At 44.1% G+C, this 22,514-nt stretch overlaps 1 protein-coding gene across 1 annotated transcript in view; it reads left to right on the forward strand.

Moving 5' to 3' along the window:
• Positions 1-22,514, forward strand: part of LOC138273698 (lipoxygenase homology domain-containing protein 1-like) — a 504,427-nt gene that overhangs the window by 349,066 nt on the left and 132,847 nt on the right. The window contains exon 10 of the mRNA XM_069218898.1: positions 2,805-2,883. Within this exon, the coding sequence (XP_069074999.1) occupies positions 2,805-2,883 (79 nt within the window). The remainder of the gene's footprint in view (positions 1-2,804; positions 2,884-22,514) is intronic.

Genomic DNA, 22,514 nt, shown 5'->3' on the forward strand with positions numbered 1-22,514 from the left:
TCCTGTTTAAGCTGATGTCAGCAACGAGAGGTGCACCAATTAAAAGAGCCTGGTCAGGAGAGTATGAAAACTAGATCTTGGAAAGGAAAGTCTGTCTTGAGTCTGTCTTGAGTGTGATGTTTCTTGACGTCTCTTATGGTTCACTTCTGTACAGAAAAGACTGGTTTATGGAACAGGAGGTTGGCTGCTAAACCACAGGGATATGTTGTTCTTACTTGACAGCTTTGTTGCTTGGTTAGTAGACAGACCCAGCGCAAATGGTATCAGGAACACCTTCATGCTGCTCTCCTGTGCTGGTGGAGCTGATCCGATACACAAAGAGAGAGACAGGAATGTCGGCTGACTCCAGACATTCTGCACATGGGATTTATGTTAGTGAAGCTGGCTCTAAACTATTTTTACTGCCAGATCTGATCAATTAAAAAACACACACGAGCACCTGGATCTGCCATCTAGGTAGACTGCCAGGAAGTCGGTTCTAAAGAGGAGGGCAGATTCAGAAAGGTTTTTGTATGTGTAATTGTTTCTCACTCCTCTCTTAAATTGGGATTTTACCTCAATACTCAGTCTTGATTCACAAAGGAATTGCTATGGCGTGAGCGGTTGTGTACACCAGACTTAGGTGTGACTTACCCTTGTATTTCCAGGAGTAAGGCATGCTTACTCAACGCAAACGACTTTATGAATGCAGAAGCGTATCCTGAAGTGATGCTTGCATCACACATGCAAATAAGTAGGAAATCAGCCAGGAGTAAGAAAATGTAGTGTTTTGTTGATTTGCGAGCCTTGATATTGATATGTTTGATATCTCTAGTAGTTATAATTTTGACTTTTGTTTACAGATGTTCATAGGCTGTTAAAAATGATTGACTTCAATTGGAAAATGATTTTGAACCTTCTACACAGTGCATTTTTGCAAAAATCAGGTCAAGAACAAAACAGTATGGTCCAGATTTACCATGGTAAACTTACATGCTTGTGTAAGTTTAGACTTTTTCAGTATTCACGAAACTGCATCGAATAGTAAGTTTATGAGTGTGGAGACTCCGCACTTTAAAAGGTATGAAAGGCCTATCTTCTTATGTTCCGAGTTCTCTGCCCGACTGCGGAATCTCCACACTCATAAACCTACTATTAAAATGCAGTTTTATGAAGACCGAAAAGGTGTAAACTTATACACCCGAGTAAGTTTACCCTTTTGAATAAGGCCCTGAGTGGGCGAGAGCAGTGCAATGTGAAGTAGGTTCCTGTTGTGTTTGAAGGGTAAGTGGAGCGAAGTGTTTCTGTTGTCAGTATTTATTAAATCTAGTTTGATCTTACAGAGCAGGATCTTCTCACTCGAGGAAGGAAGTACATCAATGAATTCGTCCTTGAACAGTTGAGTACTACATAGTGGTCAGTAAATAAAATTAAGTCTTTGGGGTTAGGGTGTTATGTTGATGATTTCCACCGTGAGGCCTTGTAAACAAGTGGACTTGTGAGAGTTAATCCTTTTTGATTTGAGGTGGTATTTGTGGATAACATCAGCTACACCACCAGTTTTATCAGTTCTGTTAAGATTGCAAACCCTGGATCGTGAAAAGGTTTCAAGGCGAGGCTGAACCATGTTTTTGTGAGTGCAAGTTCATGATCTTGCATGAGAGCTGCTAGGAAGGTACCTTTGAGGAAAAGCAGTTTTGCTGTTGAGGATGATGTATTTGATGAGATGCCTATTCCTGGGATGGCAGAGGGTCTTGAGGGTGCTCAAAATGGAAGATGTGGGATTCTTCAAAGGGCATCTAGATTTGGAAGTGCCGGGAATGGGCTAAATCATAGGTCATCTGTGTGGTTAGGTGTGTTACGATCAAGGATGCTGCTAAGCTTCATCTGTAAGCATTGGGCAAATGGAACTAGGAACATTGGGGAAAAAAATTGAGGGCCATATTTATACTTTTCGACGCACAACTGCGCCAACGCAGTTGTGCGTCAAAAAATCTAACGCCAGCTAACGCCATTCCGAAGCGCCATGCGGGCGCCGTATTTATTCTATGACGTTAGCCGGCGGCGCTGCCTGGTGTGCGTCAAAAAAAATGACGTACACCAGGCAGCGCCGGCGTAGGGGAATATGGAGCTCCTTTTGAGCCCACAGGTCCCTTAACGCCTGCCCTGACCAGGCGCTAAAAAACCACGCAAAAGCGGCTGGACGTCATTTTTTTTGACCCGCCCACTCCCGGGCGTGATTTTTGCCCGGGAGTGTAAATACGGCGCACATGCCTCGGAGTCAATTTTTTAGACGGGAACGCCTAACTTGCATATCATTAACGCAAAGTAGGTGTCCACGCTAAAAAATGACGCAAACTCCATGGACTTTGGCGCTAGACGCGTCTAACGCCAAAATATAAATATGGAGTTAGTTTTGCGTCGGAATTGCGTAAAAAAAAACGACGCAATTCCGGCGCAAACAGAGTATAAATATGTCCCTGAGTGCGGACCCGGGCATTAATGTTTACAAGATTAATTGACAACTGTCCCACTCTGTCGCCAGTGTCTTCCAAATTGTGAATATTCAATTATATTTTGTCTCTTCCTGTGCATTAAAAAATGCTGACGCCTTCCAATTTTGAAAGAATCCATTTCATGGAGATTTGTGGGCATTAACTGTATTTTGCGCCTTTTCTATTTAAATACAAGGGCACATATTATTGGTGCTACCTCCAGCTATCATAAATATAGGCGTGAACTGATTATTTGTAACAATTTTATTTAATGTAGCTTAATATTAATTTCACTTCCTCGTAATAGTTGTCCGTTTGTTCTTTTTACAGGTGGACACATTTAGGATTACAACTAAGAGATTAGGGGGACTATTCAAACTTGAAATTGGTCATGATGGCAAAGGATATGGTAAGCGCCCACCTATTACAAGGCTCCTGGTTGCATTGTTTTTTGCAGGAAGTCAATAGCCCTTTACCTGTACCAAGAAAGTTCTATAAATACTTATTCCATCTCATATATGAAGAGCGAGGAACGTGCACACAGAAGTATTGGAAGATGGTTTGAAATTAGCGGGACCCTGGCACTCAGGTGTGGATGCAAGTTTGGCTTCAGTCTGGCGAACCTCTGATTCAAAAGCATCCAAGCATCTGAAGGGATAGAGAAAAGACAGCTGCCATTCGTGTTAATCGGATTCTACCGTGACACTTGCCAAGGTGCCAGGCGCTGCTATGATGGCAAAGTGCCATTGCGTGAAAGTGCTTTCTTGAGGCAGTGGCTCAGAGTAGGCATGATGTCAGGCATTTCAGATCAGCTCCTGGCTCCATGTAAATACCGGTACTGATATACAGAGGAAGTTTTATTTTTTAAAAAGTGCAGTTTCAGGATTAGTTCTTAAAACCCAATCAGTTTGTTACAGGACGTCTGTAATCCAGACTCTTTGGTTAATGGACCTTTGCATATTCTCAGCACTATGTCAGCTTGTAGGAGGCTCCTGCGCTAAACGGGTTACCTTTCAGAAGGATGAGCCTCATTTAGATCCTGGGGCAGGGGGTTACTCCATTACAAACGTGACTGATATCCCATCCGCTGGATTACAATCCCATTATGGCCTATGGGGATCGTAATGCTGCGGATGTGTTACCTGGCACTTTTGTGACCGAGTATTCCCTCTTCTAGAATCTAAGTCAGACCCTTGTCTGAATATTCCTGTGGACGTGGGTAGGAAACTGCTGCCCCGGATCTAGAACAAAACCCTGGCTACATAGAATCAAGCAACTACAAGAAGAGCAGTAATAGCCCAGCAATACAGCACATGTGACAGTCGACAAACAATATAATGATTGCTCCTCACTTCTTAGGGCTCTACTGCTCATGAGCCCTCCCCATAGGTAGAGAACTCCATATTAACATATGGAGCGCTACACAGCCATCACAAAAACAATCACCGATTCTTAACAACTCGTATCTAAACACAGGAGCCAATGGTGAGAGTCCAATATTTCGGACACAACAACATTGGCTCCTGTGTATTCATGGACTGAATGTAGAATCAACAATCTTTATGGAGTGCTCTGTATTATTTGGATGCGAGTTATTAAGTAGCAGTTACTGTTTTTGTGATATTCCATAGTGCTCCCAATTATAATTTAGATTTCTCTATATAAAACCAAGCTAGATGGAGGTACAACGTCTTCCAAAAATACCCTAACAGGTAAGAGAAAGTTTACTTCCTGGTGGTAATAATCTGTTTTCCAAGCTCATTCTGAAGTGTCTTTAAGCCGGCCAAATGATTCGAAGAGGAAAACAAGCACACCATTCATGGGAGACACAAGACTTATAAGTAAAGTTTGTATATGGTGCGTTCATAGTTTTTGTTAAGCATTTTGTGCTTTGTGGTACCAAATGCAGTGCTTTGCGCTTGTGGTGCAAACTTTTCTGGGCTTTGTGGGCTAAAATCCAACTTGCAAAGGATACCATTTTGTCAAGGAGCTCCTCCCCACTCCTTCCTCTACCCTCTTCCAGTCAATTCTTATCGATCCACACTAGACTGATTCTAGCATCTTCTGCCAGCAATATCCCAGAAATTCATGCTGGACAATATAGACTTTGTGTCTATCAGAAACATTGTCTTGAAAAGAGCAAAAGCTTATTCAGGGTATATAAAGTCACATATGTGAAGCCTCGGCACCTGGCTCATCTCTTCCAACTGTGTTGTGTCTTACCTTTAAAGCTCTGGCTAGCAAATGGTTTTCACAAATTCCATAAATAATTGTGAAGTGAAACCATATAATCCAGTCAGAAATGCCAAAAAGGCCCAGTCGCTTGTATGTTAGTCACTGCAACTACATTGAACACATGTGCTCCATGTTTCACATGTGACAACACTAAAGTAACTCAAAATATAATTACACAAGTGAAAGTAATCTAAGAGTTAAAAATCTAGTGAAACACACAAGGTACCTTCATTTCCATGCATAAGGACATTAAAAAGGGTAATGGTATAGGAAATGAACCTGTTGGGGTGAAACAAAATCTTACCTGAGACTATCCCCTGACTTGCCTTTTATTAATTTGACTGGGCCAAAAGACTACTATCAAGCGGCATGCATTGTGTATGTGGCATAATAAAACATCAAAGAACAAAAAAGATAATAAGTAATGAAATTAAAGATCCAGACCAAATTTGAAATAAATGAGAAAGATGAAATTAACTAGAAAACTCAAGAGACAGTGCAATGGAAAATAATGATCGAAAGATAAAAAGAAGTTCTTGTGTTCCCAGGATAAGTGATTGAAATATTCTTTGCTGCAAAATTCAATGGGAAACATAAAATCTGAGCGGTTCATCGTTAAAGAGACGCAGTCTAACCTCTAGAGCTTGTGTCTTTGGCACAATGGCAGCAGGTTCGAGCCTCGCTCTTGGATGAACATCATGTAATTCAGGCAAAACACTTGTTCAACCCCCTGTCTAAAAATGTTTAACATAAGCTGGTGCTCAGGTAAAGGGTTCTTTTGTCTAGTGGTCACGTTTCCGCTGTATAAAAGCTGAAATAAACTCTGGTTATAGCCCCTGGGCATGACTTTGGGAACATCAAAAGTGGTGAGACATAAATACCTTCTTCACATTAGAGCGAGTTAGTGATTGAAGTTATTCTTACTTCAAGAAGGGTTTGGAAAAAAAGAACCAAACAGTGGATTTAGGAGCACTGTTTTTACCATAACTTGGGTAAAGAAATAAGCCTAAGAGATTTTTTACATGAACATATTCTCACAAAAATCCTGATTATTAGGTTTCATTCATTTCATGTGATTTCTAATTTTCTGATACTTATGCTTTTTACTCAGTTTTCACTCATAGAAAACCTGTTTCGAGCATTTCTTGCTTTCATCCTCAGCCCGTCATTAAAGGCAGAGTGGTCCTGCCCCCCATCTTTTCATAAAACAGGAAGAATGTCTGTCAGACTGACCTTTGCTCAGCCTGTCAGACACGGTTCATACTTGGGTCAATTAGCCAGTCTCTGCACATGCGCTTAATGCATAGGTGCCTAGCTACCAGAGCGGAAATTTTCCAGGCCGAAGATTTTACACCCCAGTGGGCAACACCTCCTCAGCCCAACAGAGTCTTCTGTGAGCCTCCCTGATATGATCAGGTGAACTGTCGCCAAGAGACTCAGACCGGGGCACTTCAGTGCTCGTCACTAAGTGGGGTGGGTTCAGCAACTTTCTCTAACCCATCTCAATCAATGACAAAGTAAGGAAGGCCCCTCTCTGATTGGCTGGCCTTTGCCAAGGGTAGCCATTGAGAGGAGGCAGTGGGATCTGCCTTATGTTAACTATAAAATTGGGTGTATGCCACAGCTGCATATGCTGCACAAGCAAAGCTCATAATGGGACTATAGGAACTTTGGAAACTACCTGAGCAATACATTAAGCTGGTATCCCATGTGTGTTTATTATCCAAGAGTTTGTGTACAATTTTCAAGCAGATGCCCCTTTAGGTGCAATAATCGAAAATGCAGAGTTTCATTTTTGATCAAATACATGTTGGTCCCCAAATACCCACCTGTTATTTTCACAAATCCCTCAGATATATTACTGTCACACATGGATATTTTGCATTTTATGTACATTTGTCGTAATCAAATAAGAATGAATGTACATTATATGGCAACGATTTTCACCACCATTATGTCAGAGATAGATACATTATGTAAAAAATGATAGTAATAATTCAAAGATGCACTGGCTTGCTCAAATTTAAGACAATGGTTTGATTAAAAAAAATCGCAGTCAGTTACGCAGAGGTGCTGAACAAGGACATACAATATGTCAAGTTTCTCCAGTATTGGATCTTTCATAGATTCACCTGCTTGAATCATTCCTTGACGTCGAAGTAAGAGTCCCACAGTATCATAATAAAGCAGTACATAAGATTTCAATAGGCTATAATGGCAATGAACAATCACTTTAAAAGCTTAGCCATAACCTCTGAAAGGAACCAACTCAGCCAATCAGGTGACAGCACCCTCTAGAACACCATCAAACAGAGGTTGAGTCCCTCAGATTTTCTACTGCATATCATGTTAAGGAAGTCACCCTGAGCTCTTCTCAGTTTTTCACAAACCAGTGTTTACCAACTTATCTTCTGTTTACTGCCATGTCTGAGACATCCAAGAAAGGGCTTTTCAGGCCCTGTGCTACATGTGGGAAGAAAATACTTTATTTTGTAGATTCCCACAAAGACTGCTTCTATTGCCTCTACCCTCTGCATAAGGTAAAAGACGGTAAAATCAGCCATATCTTCACCACTAAAACCTTAAAGGATCGAGAGGGGATGCTTCTTCTGGGGCTTCGAAAAGCTAAATCAAGAAGATCTCCATCTCCTGGTTCTGAGGAAGAAGACAGAGACACCTCTTCTGCCTCCTAGAAAAGGTCACAGAAAAAGTGAAGGTTGCATGACTAAGTAACTACAGAGGAGTCCAGGGCCTTGAAGAACACTCACCACAAGTCTGTCAAAGACAGTTTGTTAGAAATGGAGTCTTTGGATGACAGTCAAGTTACCCCTGTCCAAGCAAGGACCCTCACGCTAGTCAGGGCAAAGGAGAAACACACCTGGTTACCCCACTCCCCCTTGGTAGCTTGACATTAGCAGAAAGGCTTAACCGAGAAGCAATGTGTAAAGTATTTGTACCAACACACACAGTAACACAATGAAGACACTACAAAATGGACACCACACCAGTTTAGAAAATAGGCAATATTTATCTGAATCAAACAATATAAAAATGACAAAGTAAAGGTATGAATTTTCCAAAGAATAACAGTCGTACTCCTCAGAAAACAATGGAAACATTGATTTTACACAAAGTACCTGGTTTGCGTCAAAAATAAAGCAGCACGGGTGAGCGTGCGTTGAAAAAATCAGCGATGTGTTGATTCCTTACTCGCAAGTGAGGCCGTGCATCATTTACTTCACCGGTCAGGTCGGCAATGCGTGATTTTTCTCTCTCGCAAGAGAATGATGCGTCAATTTCTGGACAAGGCACCTTGAAGCCACGCAGGTTCATGATGACTTTGACGCCCAGTGACAATGCATGAGAAATCTGGTCGCACGGTGTTAGAAAATGGCGCTGCGTGGGGTTTGCATCATTATCAGGAGCCGCAAGCAGGTGTTGTGTCGTTTCTCCAGCGTCGATCTTACAGCCGCAATGCAGGTGGAGTGTTGATATTAGCCGTGAAGCAGATGGCGTGTCGTTTATCAGCCGTATTGCAGATGGTGCGTCTGAAATTTGTTCCAAATGCGTGGATTTCAGTCCTTGTTCTGCCAACTTCACCTTTCAAGGGCCCAGTGACTGTGTAGGGCACCACTTGGCAGGGCAGAGAGTCCAGGTGCTGGCAGAAAAAGTCTTTAATGGTCCTGAGACTTCAAAACAGGAGGCATGCTCAGTTCAAGCCCTTGGAGATTTGTCTTCAAGCAGGAATGCATAACAAAGTCCAGTCTTTGTCCCCTTTCACAGGCAAACGCAGCAACTGCAGGATAGCCCAACAAATCACAGGCAGGGTCAGCACTTCTCCTCAGCTCTTCAGCTTTTCTCCTTGGCAGAGGTTCCTCTTGGTTCCAGAAGTGATCCTGAAGAAATCTAAAGTCTGGGGTTTTGGTTGCACTACTTATACCCCTTCCTGCCTTTGAAGTAGGCCAACTTCAAGAGAAAGTCTCTGTTGTTCACAAGATCCTGCCTGGACCCAGATACACACCAGGGGGTTGGAGGCTGCATTGTGTGAGGGCAGGCAGAGCCTATTCAAATGTAAGTGACCGCTCCTCCCTCCACTCTAGCACAGATGGGTCATCAGGATATGCAGGATACACCCCAGATCCCTTTGTCACACTGTCTAGAGGGGATTCACAAGCAGCCCAATGGTCAGTCTGACTCAGACAGGGAATCCACAAACAGGCAGAGTCACAGAATGGTTTAAGCAAGAAAATGCCCACTTTCTAAAAGTGGCATTTTCAAACTGACAATTTAAAATAAAAGTTTGCCAAAAGATGTATTTTTAAATAGTGAGTTCAGATACACAAAGATCTATATTTCCATCTGCCCCCAAAAGGGAAACAGCATTTAAAAGTTATTTAAAGTCAGCCCCCATGTGAACCTATGAGAGGGATAGGCCTTGCAACAGTGAAGACCGCATTTGGCAGTATTTCACTGTTAGGACATGTAAAACACACCAGTACATTTCCCACCTTTAACCCCTTAGCTGCTGGGCCTTTTCCCCCCCAGTGCTGAGCCCTTTTTTGGCTATTTGGGGTAGTTCGCGCTTAGGGCTTCATAACTTTTTGTCCACATAAGCTAACCACGCCAAATTTGCGTCCTTTTTTTCCAACATCCTAGGGATTCTAATGGTACCCAGAGTTGGTGGTTTCCCCTGGAGGAGACCAAGAAAATAGCCAAAATACAGTGAAAATGTTGTTTTTTCCAAAAAAATGGGAAAAAAGGGCTGCCGAAGAAGGCTTGTGGTTTTTTCCCTGAAAATGCCATCAACAAAGGGTTTCTGGTGCTGAAATCACTATCTTCCCACCTTTCAGGAACGGGCAGACTTGAATCAGAAAACCAAATTTTTCAACACAAATTTGGCATTTTACTGGGACATACCCCATTTCTACTATATTTGGTGCTTTCAGCCTCCTTCCAGTTAGTGACAGGAATGGGTGTGAAACCAATGCTGGATCCCGGAATGCTAAACATTTCTGAAAACTAGACAAAATTCTGAATTCAGCAAGGGGTCATTTGTGTAGATCCTACAAGGTTTTCCTACAGAAAATAACAGCTGAAATAAAAAAATATTGAAATTGAGCTGAAAACAACAGCCATTTTTCTTTATGTTTTACTCTGTAACTTTTTCCTGCGATGTCAGATTTCTGAAAGCAATATACCGTTTTGTCTGCTGGACTCTTCTGGTTGCGGGGATATAAAGGGCTTGTAGGTTCATCAAGAACCCTAGGTACCCAGAGCCAATAAATGAGCTGCACCCTGCAGTTGGTTTTCATTCTATACTGGGTATACAGCAATTCATTTGCTGAAATATGAAGAGTGAAAAAGAGGTATCAAGAAAACCTTTGCATTTCCAAAATGGGATCAAGATAAGGTTTTGAGGAGCAGTGGTTATTTGCACATCGCTGAATTCCGAGGTGCCCATACTAGCATGTGAATTGCAGGGCATTTCTCAAATAGACGTCTTTTTTACACACTCTCTTATATTTGGAAGGAAAAAATGTAGAGAAAGATAAGGGGCAATAACACTTGTTTTGCTATTCTATGTTCCCCCAAGTCTCCCGATAAAAATGATACCTCACTTATGTGGGTAGGCCTAGTGCCCACGACAGGAAATGCCCCAAAACACAACATGGACACATCCTATTTTTTTTATAGAAAACACAGCTGTTTTTTCCAAAGTGCCTACCTGTAGATTTTGGCCTCTAGCTCAGCCGGCACATAGGGATACCTACCAAACCTGTGCATTTCTGAAAACTAGAGACCTAGGGGAATCCAAGGAGGGGTGACTTGCGGGGCTCGGACCAGGTTCTGTTACCCAGAATCCTTTGCAAACCTCAAAAAGTGGCTAAAAAACCAAGTTTTCCTAACATTTCGGTGACAGAAAGTTCTGGAATCTGAGAGGATCCTCAAATTTCCTTCCACCCAGCGTTCCCCCAAGTCTCCCGATAAAAATGATACCTCACTTGTGTGGGTAGGCCTAGCGCCCGCGACAGGAAACGCCCCAAAGCGCAACATTGACACATCCAAATTTTTTGAAGAAAACAGGTGTTTTTTGCGAAGTGCCTACCTGTAGATTTTGGCCTCTAGCTCAGCCGGCACCTAGGGAAACCTACCAAACCTGTGCATTTCTGAAAACTGGAGACCTAGGGGAATCCAAGGAGGGGTGACTTGCGGGGCTCGGACCAGGTTCTGTTACCCAGAATCCTTTGCAAACCTCAAAAAGTGGCTAAAAAAATAAGTTTTCCTCACATTTCGGTGACAGAAAGTTCTGGAATCTGAGAGGAGCCACAAATTTCCTTCCACCCGGCGTTCCCCCAAGTCTCCCGATAAAAATGATACCTCACTTGTGTGGGTAGGCCTAGCGCCTGCGACAGGAAACGCCCCAAAGCGCAACGTGGACACATCCAAATTTTTTGAAGAAAACAGAGGTGTTTTTTGAGAAGTGCCTACCTGTAGATTTTGGCCTCTAGCTCAGCCGGCACGTATGGAAACCTACCAAACCTGTGCATTTCTGAAAACTAGAGACCTAGGGGAATCCAAGGAGGGGTGACTTGCGGGGCTCGGACCAGGTTCTGTTACCCAGAATCCTTTGCAAACCTCAAAAAGTGGCTAAAAAAACAAGTTTTCCTCACATTTCGGTGACAGAAAGTTCTGGAATCTGAGAGGATCCTCAAATTTCCTTCCACCCAGCGTTCCCCCAAGTCTCCCGATAAAAATGATACCTCACTTGTGTGGGTAGGCCTAGCGCCCGCGACAGGAAACGCCCCAAAGCGCAACGTTGACACATCCAAATTTTTTGAAGAAAACAGAGGTGTTTTTTGCGAAGTGCCTACCTGTAGATTTTGGCCTCTAGCTCAGCCGGCACCTAGGGAAACCTACCAAACCTGTGCATTTCTGAAAACTAGAGACCTAGGGGAATCCAAGGAGGGGTGACTTGCGGGGCTCGGACCAGGTTCTGTTGCCCAGAATCCTTTGCAAACCTCAAAAAGTGGCTAAAAAAACAAGTTTTCCTCACATTTCGGTGACAGAAAGTTCTGGAATCTGAGAGGAGCCACAAATTTCCTTCCACCCGGCGTTCCCCCAAGTCTCCCGATAAAAATGATACCTCACTTGTGTGGGTAGGCCTAGCGCCCGCGACAGGAAATGCCCCAAAACAGAACGTGGACACATCACATTTTTTCATAGAAAACAGTGCCTACCTGTGGATTTTGGCCTCTAGCTCAGCCGGCACCTGGGGAAACCTAGCAAACCAGCACATTTTTGAAAACTAGAAACCCAGGGGAATCCAAGATGAGGTGACTTGTGGGGCTCGGACCAGGTTCAGTTACCCAGAATCCTTTGCAAACCTCAAAATGTGGCTAAAATAACACGTTTTCCTCACATTTCGGTGACAGAAAGTTCTGGAATCTGAGAGGAGCCACAAATTTCCTTCCACCCAGCGTTCCCCCAAGTCTCCTGATAAATATGATACCTCACTTGTGTGGTTAGGCCTGGTGCCTGCGACAGGAATAGATCACACAACGGTCAATGTTGGTCCTTACGTGAGGCAGCTGTTGACCCTGGGGTGATCCATTCCTGACACAGGCACTAGATGTAGGCACTTAAGTGGGGTAGTGTTTTTATCAGGACAGGTGAGGAGTCACTGGGTGGTAGGAATGTTGTGGATCCCAGCATATTCCTGTAGTTTGTGTGACAGAAATGCGAGAAAAATAGAGTTTTTTTTCAACATTTCAGCTTTGCAGGGTATTCTGGGAAAGAAAACTTTGGGGAATCCACACAAGTCACACCTCTGTGGACTCCCCCGAATGTCTAGTTTCCAGAAATGTTTGGGTTTAGTGTGTTTCTCTATATGGCCGCCGAATCCAGGACCAAAAACACAGGTGCCTGCCTTACAAAACCAGTTAGTTTTGCCATAGACAATTTTGATGTCTCCACAATATGATTTGGGTGGTGGAATTTGGGGCTGAACTAAATTGGTGAGCTCCCAAGAGAGCACTCTCTATCTGCTTGCCGCCGCATTCACCTGCTCTCTGGGTTGGCCTAACCCACTATTACCCAGTTGCACGAACAGCTTGCGAAGGGACAGCAGGACTGTCCTCATCACCTCCCTCATAATGTACTGGAAGAGGAGTTTTCGAATGGGACTCCTCTGACTGAAAAATCACTCCCAGAGTCTGCGCCATTATCCTATCCCTCAGATGCTGTCTCAGTATCTGATGTCTCAGTCTCTGATCCTATGTCAGAGCGGTCCTCTATAACCCAAGTGCAGGCAGCAGTCATCCATCAAGATGCCATCTCTGCTATTGGCTAAACTGTTGCTCTAAAACACTAGCCTACGTAGACAGTCACAAAATCGATGGTGTGTGTGAGATACGTGCAACAGTAGAGGCCACCTTACCTGCGCTTCTTCCCTCAATCAGCACGTACTTTCAAGACACTCAAAAAACACCTTGTCACATACCATTCGTCACAGTCTTTAGCACCTCCTGCGCCCAGTTCAACAATCATTATTGGTGCTCCCACTCCCTCCTCCTCGGATTCCCTCATTACCACCCAGCAAAAGTGCCCTTCATCTCTCCATAGACTTTACTAATGTACTCAGCTATTTACATAAAATACAGATGTGCTCTTTGCAGTAGGCATATAAACCTTCTGCGCTTCTTTATGGCACTAAAACTGCCACTAGACAAGTCGGACCCTTTTCCCCCCAGGGAAACCACACACATATTGACAAAAGTGATATATATATGACAGCCAACCACCTGAAACTCAACTCAAGCAAAACCAAAATAATCCTCTTTGGCCCACACAAAAACACCTGGGACCCTCCATGGTGTCCCACCACGCTAGGCCCTGCACCCACCCCCGCCAACCACGCACGCAACCTCAGCATCATCCTAGACTCCTCCCTCTCGATGACCCAACAAATCAACGCTCTTACCTCCTCATGCTTCAACAAACTCCGTATACTGAAAAACATTCAAATGGATCCCCACAGAGACCAGAAAAACTGTCACTCACGCACTCATCAGCAGCAGGCTTGATTACGGAAACGCCCTCTACGCCGGCACCACTCTAAAACTCAAGCGCAAACTACACGCATCCAGAACTCAGCAGCACGACTCATCCTCGACCTCCGCCGACACGAACACATCTCTCCACACCTCAAATCCCTCCACTGGCTCCCCATTGACAAAAGGATCACCTTCAAGATCCTCATCCTCGCACACAAATCACTCCACAACACAGGCCCTGCCTACCTCAACGAGAGTCAACTTCCACACCCCACACGAAACGTCCGCTCAGCTGACCTCTCTCTCGCCTCTGTCCCCCGCATCAAACACACCACCACCGGGGGCAGATCCTTCTCCTACCTTGCACCCAAAACCTGGAACGCACTCACAACCCACCTTCGCAAGACCCAAAACCTACTTCTTTTCAGGAAGGGCCTCAAAACCTGGCTTTTTGAACAGTGAACCTCCCAGCCCCTTTCCCTCCCCCCGCCCCCCACCCCCTCCCAGCGCCTTGAGACCCTCACAGTTGAGTAGCGCGCTTTATAAATCTCTTTGATACAGATCTACCTCTATATATATATATATATATATATATATATATATATCTACATAGATATATCTATAGATATATCCATGTACCTAGATATATCTATCTACATAGATATATATAGATATATACATATATATTTTTTTAGTTGTTGTATGGTTTCCTTGGGGGCCAAAATGGCCCCCAGGGAAACCCTACAACATCTAAAAAAAAAATTGCCCCCACAGGGGGTCACCCTGCCCACGGGCGACCCCCTGTCATTTCATTTTTTTTTTTTGGAGAAAAAAAAAAATCCCCTGGGGGGGGGGCGCAATTGCGCCCCCCCCCCCCCCCCCCCAGGGGGCCCCTACCTTTTTTTTCCCCAAAAAATTATGCCGGGGGGGCAGCCCGTTTTCCGGGGGGGCCGCCCCCCAAAAGTGAAATCCCTGGTGTCTAGTGGGGTTTCCTGGCCCCCGATCGCAGCTGTGCTGCGATCGGGGGCCAGGAAACCATTTCAGAAGGCCTCGTAAGAAAGGGGAGACTCTCCCCTTTCTTACGAGGCCTTTTCAAAGTGTTTCCTGGCCCCCCCGATCGCAGCACAGCTGCGATCGGGGGGGCCAGGAAACCTGAAAGTGTTTCCTGGCCCCCGATCGCAGCACAGCTGCGACCGGGGGCCAGGAAACACTTTCAGGAAGGCCTCGTAAGAAAGGGGAGTGTCTCCCTGTGCTGCGATCGGGGGCCAGGAAACACTTTCAAGAAGGCCTCGTAAGAAAGGGGAGACTCTCCCCTTTCTTACGAGGCCTTCCTGAACGTGTAAAAAGCCGTTTTCCCCATCAAAGCAGGAAGTAGCCACAAGGCTGCTTCCTGCTTTGATGGGGAAAACACCTTTGCAACGTCAGCGCGCCTCGCGGCGCGCTGACGTCACAAAGGGGCGGGTGGGGGGCGGAGGGAGACACGGTAGCTTCCGTGTCTCCCCAGGGGAATAAAAAAAATAATAAAATCCTCGGGTGCGACGCACCCGAGGATTTATTAATGCCCTTCCTGGTGTCGGCCACTGGTCGTGACCCGCACCAGGGAGGGTGTGTGGGCGTCGGCCAGTGGCCGACGCCCGCACCAAAGCGGTTAACATACACTGCCCCATGCCCATGGGGCTAGCTCGCGCCTGCCTTAGAGGTGCCTCACATGTATAAAAAGGGAAGGTTTGGCCTGGCAAGTGGGTTCACTTGCCAGGTCGAATTGGCAGTGCAAGACTGCAAACACAGACACTGCAGTGGCAGGTCTGAGACATGTTTACAGGGCTACTCATGTGGTTTGCGCAATCAGTGCTGCAGGCCCACTAGTAGCATTTGATGTACAGTCCCTGGCCACTTCCAGTGTACTCTACTAGGGACTTAGCACTAAATCATATATGCCAGTCATAGATAAATCAATCACCAATACAATTAACACAGAGAGCATATGCACTTTAGCACTGGTTAGCAGTGGTAAAGTGCCCAGAGTCCTAAAGCCAACAAAAACTGGTCAGAGAAAATAGGAGGAAGGAGGCAAAAAGATTGGGTTGACCCTGTAAAAAGTGCCAGATCCAGAAACAGTTAAAAAAAAGGAGGAAATAATCTCCACACAAACTGCCGGGTCTGAGCCCACCACCCCATCTGTAAAATATGTAGTATATATCCCAAAGTCCCTTTCAGAACCATTGATAAAACCTAAAACAGCTTTAAAATTCTGGAAGACCACCACCTCACCATTGAAAACACCGTTGTCGAAGATGGTAATCATTACCACAGTAATGTTGATTACGGCTACCACGACGACGCCATCTAGATCATCATTGGCATCTATAATGTTGATAAAAGTTTTATCAATTAAGGCCCCATCGACGGCATCCACCTAACTATCAACGATGATACCATTGATGAGAGAAACTGTCGGCTGAAGATTATAAAGAGCCTTTGCATTTACCATCTACAGCCATGGATTCAATGACGATGCTGTCAACGACAGCAAAAATTACCAGATCAATCGTCCTTCCTGGAAACACTTCTCCAAGTAAGGTGTCTCCTCTTCCTCCAAGTCATTCTTTGAGCGTGGAGGAATCAGACAATGACGGCCCATTTGGGACTGCCCACAGTCCTTCTGAACTCCATGTAAAGTATGAAGATGAGAAAAATTTGCAGTATTACCAGGAATACTGTGACCTCCAGCAGACAGAATATGCAGAACCACCTAGACGTCATGAGGCACAATATCTGTCACAAAGCAGGTATGGTACAAGTTCCTTTAATTCTCTTCCAAGACCTCCAAGGGACTGTACAAGACTACTACAAAAGGTTGCCTGAGCCCACAAGACCATCGTCTCTTACACAGCCTCATGTTCCACCCCAGCCTCCATCTCTGAGAACACTGAAGCCCATTGTACCTCCTGTGGCACCCATTATGACTCCTGCATCCAGCATTGCAGCCTAGGAGGCCAGGGATGATCCTTCATCATTGGATGACGATAGGGAGAATGGAGAGAATCCACACAAATACAATGAATGTAATGACTACCTGATTTCTACTCCTTCACCACCTGCTCCTCCACCAGTAGATTCACCTCTAGATGACATAGGTGGTTTTCAAAACTTGATAGAAAGGGCAGGAGAGAGATTCCAATTGCCAATGTCAGTCAAACAGTCTGATTGCTTTCTTTATGACTTCAAAAAGCCTATGTAGAATTTGGTATGAGCCATCCCAATAGTAAACTATATCTGGAAAAAGGGCATAGGATTATTAAGAACCCTGTGACAGTCACAGCCATGCTTCCACGAATAGATAAAAAAATACAAGGCACCAGAAGATTCATCTGCCTGTTTAATTGGACACCCAAAGCCGGACTCATTCATATCTCAAGAGACTCAACCCCATTCCAAAAATCCCTCCATGCCTATCTCGCCTCCACCAGATAGAGAGGGTAGACACCTAGACAATATAGGCAAACGATTTTCATCTATGTCCGCCATTACAGTCCACGTTGCTAACTCCCTGGCCATCTTGGGTCTATATGATTGGCAAATGTGGTTCGATATCAGTACCTTTATAGACTTAGTACCAGAGTATAGAAGATCGAAGGGGGAAAAAAGAGGAAAGCACATCCTATGAGATAATTGACTGCACTATGAATATAGCTACCATGGGTTTTCAGCAGCTGTCAGGGGCTGCTGTTATATGGTAACAAGGTTGGCTGAAAGCAACATCTTGCCGGCCTAAAGGTCAATCTCAAACCCTGGATATGGCCTATGATGGAGAAGATCTCTTCGGAAAACATGTGGATGATGCTTTACAGGCCATCGAGGATGACCCTGACACTGCAGAATCTTTGGGCACCTTGCAGTTTAGGAAAGTGCCCTTTCAGAAAGCACAAGGAAGAGGTTTCACTTCATACAGAGGAGCTTAACGCTTTTAACAGTACCAACCTTACCAACAACAGTATAGGCTATCATACCAGTAGCAGCCCTATCGACCACCACCTGCGGCCACTTATACCAAACAAGGGCTGAGACTGAAGCAAACCAGCCAAGGTAGAAATACAACTAAGAAACAGTGACCCCTCACAAGTGTCAGTTCCACCCAAACCTCTCCAGGTGGTGGGAGCAAACATGTCCAGCTTCTCCCATGAATGGCAGCAAATCACATCACACAGGTGGGTTTTAGACCTTGTCACCTATGGTCTACCCTTGAGTTTATCAAGAAGCCGCCAAACACTCCACCAAATGGAGTGCATTCACCACATCTTCACTTACTCCAGAAGGAAGCCCTCACCATGTTGAGCAAAGGAGAAATAGAAAAAGTATCCTGCTTCCAAAAGGGAATGGGTTTCTACTCCTTGTTTTTCCTCATAAAAAACAGGGAAATGGTCTCAGAAAATTAAACAAATTTCTATGAAAACAATCCATTCACATGGTCACCCTTCCACACATCCTGCATCTCCTCAACCGCAGAGACTACATGACGACCCTGGATTTGCAGGATGCATATTTTCATATTCCTGTGCATCGCACATTTCTCAGATTAATGGTAGCTGGCACTCGTCACCAGTTCAAACTCCTCTCATTTAGCCTCAGGTCAGCCCCTCACATCTTCATGAAATGCCTTGCCCCTGTGGCAAATTCCCTATGGAAAGATGGATATCAGGTATTACCATACTTCGACGATTGACTTATAAAAGCACCAACAGCTATCAGGCGACAGAAGCCATGGCAGTTTGCCTAACATTATTCAGCAAATTAGATCTCACTGTCAAGCTCCAAAAATCCTTGACTGTTCCATCAAGGAGATTACTGTTCCTAGGAGTGGCTTTGGAAACCATCCAAGACAAAGCTTTTCTGTCTCATGACAGACAATGAAAACTCAAAGCACTAACACTCAAACTGCTAGGAAGAAGGTCCGTTTCAGTGAGGCTGTTTAAAACACTCCTAGGGGTGATTTAAATCTAGTCCCTTTCTCCCACACAAAAAAGAGACCTCTACAGGAGGAACTAAACAAGCAACAGATGCAGACAATGGGATTATTTGATTATCTAGTGAAGATCACACCAGGCATGACAGAATCTCTAACATAGTGGTCTTAGACCAGCCATCTTTCAGAGGGTCTCACATTCCTTCCTCAAATACCAGATTTAGCAATAACCACAGATGCCTCCCTAGAGGGCTGGGGCAGCCACCTTCAAGATCTACAAGTCAGTGGAAGTGGTCTGTGGTCCAAAGGACCATGCACCTATTTTGACTGGAGCTCAAAGCAATTTTTCTCAGTATCCAAGCTTTCCTACTACGGATAGCTGGTTCGTCAGTGTTAGTTTGCATAGACAATACCACCAGCATACATTACCTAAACAAGCAAGGGGGCACAAGATTGCTAGCCCTTTCCAGAGAAGCTCAGAAAATCTGGAGATGGCCTACGAAGCACAGGATAACTCTTAGAGCAGAACATTTCCCAGTAGCAAGAAATCTGTTAGCTGACACACTAAGCAAAACACGGGCTAAGTACCACAAACGGCAACTGAACCAGTCAGCATTAGACAAGATCTTCCCCCCTTTGGGGCAAGCCGATGCTAGATCTCTTTGCTACAAAAGAGAACTGGAAATGCCAGTTTTTTCACAAGTTAGCATCCACATTCAGGGTTGTGAGGGAATGCATTTTTGATCAGATGGTCAGGGATCTATGATTATTCTTTTCCCCCGAGACTTCTCATTCCAATGATTCTCAGCAAGATGAAGTCAGACGGATGGCATCTCATTCTGATAGCCCCCAGATGTCCCAGGCTGCACTGGTTGACGGAGCTGCTCCTATTGTTCGAAGCAAACCACATTCACCCGAAAGCATCCAGGACACTCTTGGCGATGAAACAAGACCAGGTCCTTCATCCGGACTGACTTCTTTTCACTTATGCGCATGGCTCCTCAATTCAGGAAGTTTGCATACCTAAATATCCCTCAGGACAGCAGAGACATCCTTGCTAAAGCCATTGAGGAAAACACTACAAAAATACATAGGTTAAAATGGAAATATTTCTGTCTATAGTGTCAAAAACAGAATAGTCATCCTATTTAGTCATTGCCAGAGCAAATATTACCTTATTGCCTGTCACTAGCACAATCAGGCTTGGTAAATGTGTCAGTTAAGGTGCATCTCTGCTATATTCAGATATAAATGCTTTTCCAATTCTCTTTCCTTGTGATGAAACAGGATAATTAAGCAATTCATCAAAGGACTGTTCAGGGCTTCTCCTCTGATAAGAGCTCCCCCCAACCCCCCCCCCCCCAAAGTGGCACCTGAATGTTGAGTTAGCACAACTCATGAAGAGTCCTTTTGAACCAGTACACAAAGCGGACCTCAAGTTCCTATCACGGAAAGTCGCATTACTACTGGCTTTAACAACAGCTAGAAGAGTGAGGAAAACACAGTCATTTACAACTAAGGAACCTTTTCTCACAGTTACAGACGGTTTAGTGCTTCTCAGAACAAATCCAAAATGTATTCCCAAGATCCGTTCGGATTTTTATCTAAATGAACCAGTGATCCTGAGAACCTTTTTTTTTCCAAATCCACAGTCACCAGCAGAAAGCTCCCTGCAGGTGTCAGACATCAAAATATGTCTTAAGTTCTGTCTGCATCACATGCAATGATCAGGAAAACTGATCAACTGTATGGGAATACTTGCAGAGGTGCACCAGTCACAAGGCAACCATTGCTTGATGGATTTAATCCACTATCCAGTTCTGTCATTCCAAAGCAGGCAAACCATTAACAGCAACTATTAAAGCGCACTCTATTAGAGCAATCTCTACCTCGACTGTATTGTTTGCTGGAGTACCTCTAAAGAAGATATGCTGTGCTGCAACATGGAAGAATGTGCACACATTCATGCAGCATTATTGGGTGGAATCAGTGCAGCACAATAATGTGGTTGTTGGACAGGCGGTGCTTCGCCACTTATTTCCATGGGGTGAGCCTCTGTTGATTACGTGTTTCTTTTTATATATTAATACATATATGTATATTCACTGAAAAAACAAAGGTTACAGGGGTGTTATAGTTCGGTCGCACCCTAAGGTAACTTTAACTTGCGTCCTCGCCATGGACAGTTTTCTTATCAATAATGTTATTGCACATGTTGCAGTGATATCAAAGATGCCATACAAGATCTCATCAATGAAATAAAATGTGGAGTAATTAGCTGTGCGTGGCAAAGGAGCAAGTTATAGTTACCTTAGGGCATGATTCTCCAGATTGTATACACTCGAAAGATTTTACCTCTGATTTAATGGTAGCACATGTCCCTTTGAACCAAGGCAGCAGCATCCAGGTTAGAGGATTTAAAAATACATGTTTTTTTTAAATAGATTTATATAGTGTGAACTCGGCCCAAGGGCGTTGGAGCGCACCAGTAAAATTACACAAAATCAGACTCTTTTGTCACAGAGAGATTAAGTGATTTGCCCCTAAGCACAGAATGTTAAGGAGATGCTGAGATTGGAACCTGGTTTCCTAGTTCCAGAGGCGGCAGCTCTGACTATAACGCCACAATCTTTTCCCGTGTTATCACAATACTGCCGGGGTATCGTTCGAGAGGCCTCCCCTGATGTGTCGTTTTTCAAGGTCATACCCTTGGCTTCCTTAATGAAGCAGATTCGAATCTATACCGTGAAATATAGCTGAAGATCTTGAATGAGAGAGGCACATAGCAGGTAGTTTTACATAACCCTTCACTACTAACACGGCACGGATTTGTCATTATCGAGAGGTGCGGGGGCTGATATGAACAGCTCATTTGGGAAACATTCAAGGCATCCAAAACATAGCTATATTGCGAAAAAATGAAAACCGACACAGCATTCAAATTTTTTATGTCTGAAAAGTAACAGAACATGCAGTATTCGTACTTTAAATAAACATAGAGCAGGCTCTTTGTTATCAAGGACACATAGAACTGTACAATACAGTTGAAAACATCGCATGAGGATGCGCCAACACACAGTGTTCTGTTTAGTTAATTCATAATGAGTGCAAACAGAGACTCCAATTAGAAAAGTTTAGATAAAATGTGAGAAGAAAATTTATCGTAACACCTTTGCAGTGTATGTTTTAACCACAAATCACTTTACAACACGCTTGCAAACGCTTTCTTTACAAGGCTGCTTATAAAGATTTTCTCAGTTTACAGAGATTTGAACTCTTGTTGTAAAAACGTTCCTTTATTTTTGAACATTGATTTTATTATATTTTTTTCAATTTTATTTTAACGAAAAATTAAACGAATGGACACCATAGAATCTTTGGCCTCCATCAAGTCAATGCACAGAAAATCAGACCACCGTCGTGACGTGGTCCTCTCGTCAAGTTTGTGACTGCTTGAATTAAATGTCTTTAGTGGCACATATAGCACTCCTCAGCCGTAGACCCCCCAAGCAGGATATGTATACTAAACGGCATATCAAGATTCCTGCTGGGCCCTTGAATTAAAGGGTCAAAATCTCAAAAGAAGGGTCAAAGAGCAAGATTGGAGGTTGGAAGAGAGGTCAAAGTCAGGGTAGCAGATGACAACAGGGTAGGGTGATTTATGTAGTGACCCCCGCAGATAGTTCAACAGCAAGATTCATGGTGGCCCGTGGCCCACTGCTATACAGAATAAATTGGAATACAATGGAAACATACTCCAGAATACTTCATGTACATCCTTATGTCATT

This window comes from Pleurodeles waltl, chromosome 2_2, assembly GCF_031143425.1.
Source record: "Pleurodeles waltl isolate 20211129_DDA chromosome 2_2, aPleWal1.hap1.20221129, whole genome shotgun sequence".
NCBI lineage: Eukaryota > Metazoa > Chordata > Amphibia > Caudata > Salamandridae > Pleurodeles > Pleurodeles waltl.